This window comes from Chrysochloris asiatica, unplaced genomic scaffold (assembly GCF_000296735.1).
Source record: "Chrysochloris asiatica unplaced genomic scaffold, ChrAsi1.0 scaffold00287, whole genome shotgun sequence".
Lineage (NCBI taxonomy): Eukaryota > Metazoa > Chordata > Mammalia > Afrosoricida > Chrysochloridae > Chrysochloris > Chrysochloris asiatica.
The window spans coordinates 660,633-665,852 of record NW_006408805.1 but is presented as its reverse complement, the minus strand read 5'-3'; the positions used below and the strand labels follow the sequence as shown (position 1 = coordinate 665,852).

Below are 5,220 nucleotides of genomic sequence, written 5' to 3'. Positions count from 1 at the left end.
ACAACAACAACAACAACAATGTATGAATGTAAGAGCTGAACAATGAATATGGAAGAACTTAAAAGAGTCAAAGCATTTGAATTACAGCATTGGTGAAGAATATTTAAAGTACTATGGACTGCCAGAAAAACAAACAAATCTGTCTTGGAAGCCAGAATGCTCTTAAAAATTAAGGATGGTGAATCTTTATCTCAAATACTTCACACATGTTATCGGAAGGGGCTAGTCCTGGATAAGGGAATCATGCATGGTAAAGTGGAGAGTCAGTATAAAAGAGGAAGACCCTCAGTAAAATGGATTGATAAAGTGGATACAAAAATGGAATCAAATGTAGCAATAACTGTGAGCATGGTATAGGATCAGGAAATGTTTTGTTCTATTATACATAGGCTCACCTTGAGTTAGAGAATTCCTGGTGTGGCACTGTAGGATAAGCACTGGATTACTAACTACAAGTACCATGGATTGCCAGAAGAACAAACAAATGTGTCTTGGAGGAAGTAGAACCCGAATGCTACTTAGAGGCCAGGATGGTGAGACTTCTCACAAACTTTGGACATACTATCAGAAGGGAATGCTAACCACAGTTTGGCAGTTTAAACCCACCAATTGCTCCTTGGGTAGCCTATATAAGGTATCTATGAGTCAGAATCAACTCAACAGCACTTAGCAACAACAACAAGAACATAAGTCAGAACCAACTAGATGGCACCTAACAACAACAACAACAACATGTAGCACATATTACTAATCATAAAGATGTATCAAAAAAGAAAACCTATGGTGGTGTGCAATTTATTCCAACTGTAACTTTGCAAGTTAGACACTACCTTTAAATAATTTCATAATTGTAAATGTTTTAGTGTGTAGCTCTAAAATACAAGAAAAATGTCATACTTATCCCAAATATCCCCATAATAAAATTAACAGTGATCTCTAGTATTTCTGTTTCAGTCTATGTTTCCTCAATTGTTAATTTCTCCTGCAGGTGTTTTCTCCAACCAAGATTTGACTGTTACCTCTTTGTCAAAGTCTGTCTCATAGCATTGGGATTTAAGGAGAAACTCAAGTCACATCAGTCAGGGCCTATGGTCCTTTCATGGTACCTTTTTATTTTTTATTTTTTTGGGTACCTCTTCTAACCCCTTTCTGATGTTAGAAGATGCTCTGGGAGCTTAGTAGGTTAAAAGTTGGGTTGGTAACCACAAGGTCAGCAGTTGAAATCTGCCAGCTGCTAAAGCCTCTGAAACCCTATACAGGGTCACAACCCCACTCCATTATACAAAACCAAGACCATCACTGCAGTTAAAAGTAGCCTTTGTGTCCCTGTCGGGTTAGATGTTGGACTGTTACCCAATAGGTTTGCATTTCAACACACAACGTGTTCTGTGAGAGAAAGATGAGGCTAGCTGCTCCATAATCATTTACAGTTTCAGAAACCCTATGAGTCAGAATCTGCTTAATGGTAGTGGGTCCTGGTGGGCTAAGTAAGCACTGCACTGTTAACCACCATGTTCAGAGGTATAAAGATGAAACAGTAACAGTCTGCTTCTAAAAAGATTTACCGCCTCGGAAGCCCTATGAAGCATTTCCACGCTGCAAAGTTCGCGGAATCGGAATGAGGTAAGTGACTGTGGGTTTTTTGTTTTTGTTTTTTTGGATTGAATAATCCAAAACTCTTCAAAATTCGAGTCTGTGGGCGTAGAGATTTATGGGAAATGTAGTCTTGACTCCGCCTGGCTCACCGCACAACACTCTGGGAGCGGAACTTCTGGCCTCTCTCTGCGCATGTGCTGACCCAGTCCCCCGTTACTCCCTCCCACCCTGACCCACCCCACCGCCTCTATGCTGCCTCATCTGTCCTGAACCTGAGGCGATCTCCCAACCTGAGGTGCGCGCAGAAGCAGAGGTTACACACTTGGGGTGAGAGCGCCGGGAACCTGCCGGGAGTGGTAGCCTTGGGTCCTGGGGACAGGAGAGGGGATCATAGGACACCTTAGGCTAGACACACCTCCCGAACCCTTTGGGCTCGGTGGACGCTGGTGGAACTGAGTCGGTAGGAGAAGGTGTGCCTGGATCGTGAACCCGGCGCAGCCTGCAGCCCGTTTGGAGGAAAGGCCAAGCTGGTGTTGGGAAGGGAATGTGCGTTTTTAACGTTGATAGTCAACGTGCCAAGTTGGCTATCAACGTTATAATAAAGCACGAGTCTTCATTCTCCTGGGTCTGGGGATCCCTGAGACCAGAGCAAACAAACAAACAAAAAAACAACCGTATCAGTTGCAGTAGAGTGGACACCCCATGTATGTCAGAGTAGATGTGTGCTCCAGACGGTTTGCAATGGCTGGCTTCTCAGAAAGAAATTGCTAAACCATTCTTTTGAGGATCCTCTGGGTAGACGGACCCTCCAGTCGTGTTATTAGTCCCTAACTGAGCTAGAAAGACCAGGATCAATCCGTCCACCTGTGAGCCAGGGTGGGATAAATAATGTGGGTTAAGAATCAGGCTACTACTCATTTTCAAATGAGGATGTTAACTGACTGCTAGGCTTATTTTGAGAATTGAATAATTTGGCATCCATAAAACATTTTGTCAAGTGTCTGTAATAATCTCTATGTAAATCTAAGTGTTCTCATAATTAAGAGACACTTTGTTTGGTAATTCATTTAAGCCTCAACAATCCTATTATTATAATCATGCCCCTTAAAAGATTTTCCAGAGGGCAAAATTAATCATCGCATGTCACAAACTAGTAGCCTAGGGAGCTGGGATGGGAATAATGACTTGCTTTACTCCCAATCTCTTGCTCTTCCTACTGTTCTACCTGCCTAAAACCCAGAGTTGCAACCTTCAGAGCTCTTAGCAGAAAGTCCTGGCTTTAAGATTGCCAAGTCAACATGGATGCAATCTCACCATGTGGTGTATGTTCTGGGATTTGTAGGATTTCAGAGCCGTTGGGTCCGACAGGCTGCAACTCTTCAGTTCTGTCCAGGGTCTCTGTCCCCAAAGGTACATTTTGATATTCCAGTGCATTGCTGTCCAATAGAAAGGTAATGAGAAACACTGATGAAAAACACCATCCTACTCCATGTTCATGTTGGTTGGAATGTGTAAATTCATTTTTGTGCCTGTTTTGTTCATCTGTCTCATGGAGGGTTTCTCTTGTCTCCATTGCCCCTCTACCTTACCAAACATGTTCTTTGCTAGTCATTGTTCTTAATGAATGACCAGAGGAAGCAAGCGAATGTTTTTCCATCCTCACTTCTAAGAAGCAGTCTGATTGTATTTCTTTTAAGATTGATTTGTTTGTTCTGGCAGTCCGCAGTATATTTCATGTTCTTCACCACCAGAGGCAGGTGAAGGTAATTTTACTGATGTATTTTATTTAAATGAATACATCGAAAATATTATTTTAACTTGTGGCACTAGCTATATTTTAGGTGCTCAAGAGTTTCATGTGGCTAAGGGCTACAATACTGGAGCTCACAGTTGGATTATATTCCAAAAGAATCAGGTTTGGGGTCTTAAATGAAAGTTTCAAATAACCTGAATTGATTTCCCAGGACTTAGCTCACAGCCCCCGTGGAACAAGATGTCTCTTTTGAGGAGCCAGGAAGCCCAGGGTCAAAACTGTCACTTGGTAGAACAGCCTTTTTGATATATACTCTTCATGAGAGGTTCAGAGTAGAGCCAGAAGAACCCAGAAAGGAGTAGGTCTGGATTGTTCCATCAGGATCCGTTCTTGATCCCTTTATATAGTATGAGTCTTGATACCACTGTATTCAGAAGCCACCACAGACTGTGGTAGTGGACACTGTAGACCTTGTAGAAGGTGGTGACCTGAGATTGAGAGGCATGGGCAACTATCAGACTACAGAGGATAAACATTTTACTGGTTAGGAGGTATGAGCATGGATCCTAAAAGGCCTTCCTTTCCCATCCTTTTCTCTTTTTGGATTCTGCTCTTAGACCATTGTCTACTATGTATGACATTTGGAGATATATGGAAGGACAAATGATAGTTCTGGAAGGGTTTTCTGTATTGGGCACTTTGGAAGCTGAAAAAAAATTGACCTTCAAATGAATATCCTATAGTGTCACCCATAGCAGAACCAGGAACAAAACATGATGCTTGCTTTTCACTGACACAGGTACATTTCTTAAGTGTCTTATCAAAAGGTCATTTTAAAGAACTACAATTTAGAGCAAAAAGTTAAAAACTATATAGTCAGTACATAAAATATCTCATCCCCATTTCAAGAGTTTTTTGGTGACTGTTCAAACTCAAGATGTAAAGTCAAAATTAATAATAAGTTGATTGACAGTACAGCCTAAATTTTTCAGCATTAGTTTTAATGAAGCTAGAGAGTTTTATCTTAGGTGTACCTGAATTTGATTAACCTATCTTTCGTTTTCTTTAGTTAGTTAGAAGGGTACATACATTGTAAACACATCAATAGAAAAGTGGTTACTTGTTAAAAATGCAAGATGAAGTACACACGATCATGTCAGAGATGCACATGTTTAGGGGGTACTACTTCACCTTTGAAAACTCTGTAAAGGTCACTATGAGTCGGAACCGACTCGTTGGCACACTACCACCACCACTTTTATGTGATGCTTTTTGCTCTTTCTCAAGAATTAAGGCTTTTTCTCCAGCTTGTGTAATGAGATTTTTAGGCAGGTGAGTGTAGGACTGTAAGACAGATCTCTTCTGATCTCATATTCTTCCCTTCTTTCTAGCTAAAACTTCACACTTTTCTACATTCTTCTAGGAGGAGCAGAAAATGAACATATCTCAGGTAAGTTTTTAATAACCCTTTGGTTTTGCAAGGGACATTATAAGGATTTATGTTGTTGTTACGTGCCGATGAATCAGTTCCAACTCAGCGTCCCTGCATAGGGTTTCTAAGGAGTAACTGGTGAGTTTGAAATGCCTACCTTGAGGTTAGCAGTCCAGTACTTGTCCTATAGTGCCACACCAGGACTCCTTATAGGTCTGTACATTAACATGGAAAAGTGGAAATAGAGATGGATTGGAACCATTTAGATAGAGAAAATACAGAAAAACAGATCAATAACAAGGTATAGCTAGTATGTGGATAGATGCAGTTCCTCTAATGTTACAAATTTCCTAAATTGGAGCTGCAAATTTACTTTTTTTTTTTTTTTTTTTGTATCAGTGACAGAGTGTTTGTTTAAAGATGTGCATTCATGAGAAGG

At 40.7% G+C, this 5,220-nt stretch overlaps 1 protein-coding gene across 1 annotated transcript in view; it reads left to right on the top strand.

The window, feature by feature from the left end:
- Nucleotides 1–4,760: 4,760 nt before the first annotated feature.
- Nucleotides 4,761–5,220, top strand: part of ZNF658 (zinc finger protein 658) — a 34,249-nt gene continuing 33,789 nt past the window's right edge. The window contains exon 1 of the mRNA XM_006874579.1: nucleotides 4,761–4,799. Coding sequence (XP_006874641.1) covers nucleotides 4,785–4,799 — 15 coding nt within the window. The 5' untranslated portion in view covers nucleotides 4,761–4,784. The remainder of the gene's footprint in view (nucleotides 4,800–5,220) is intronic.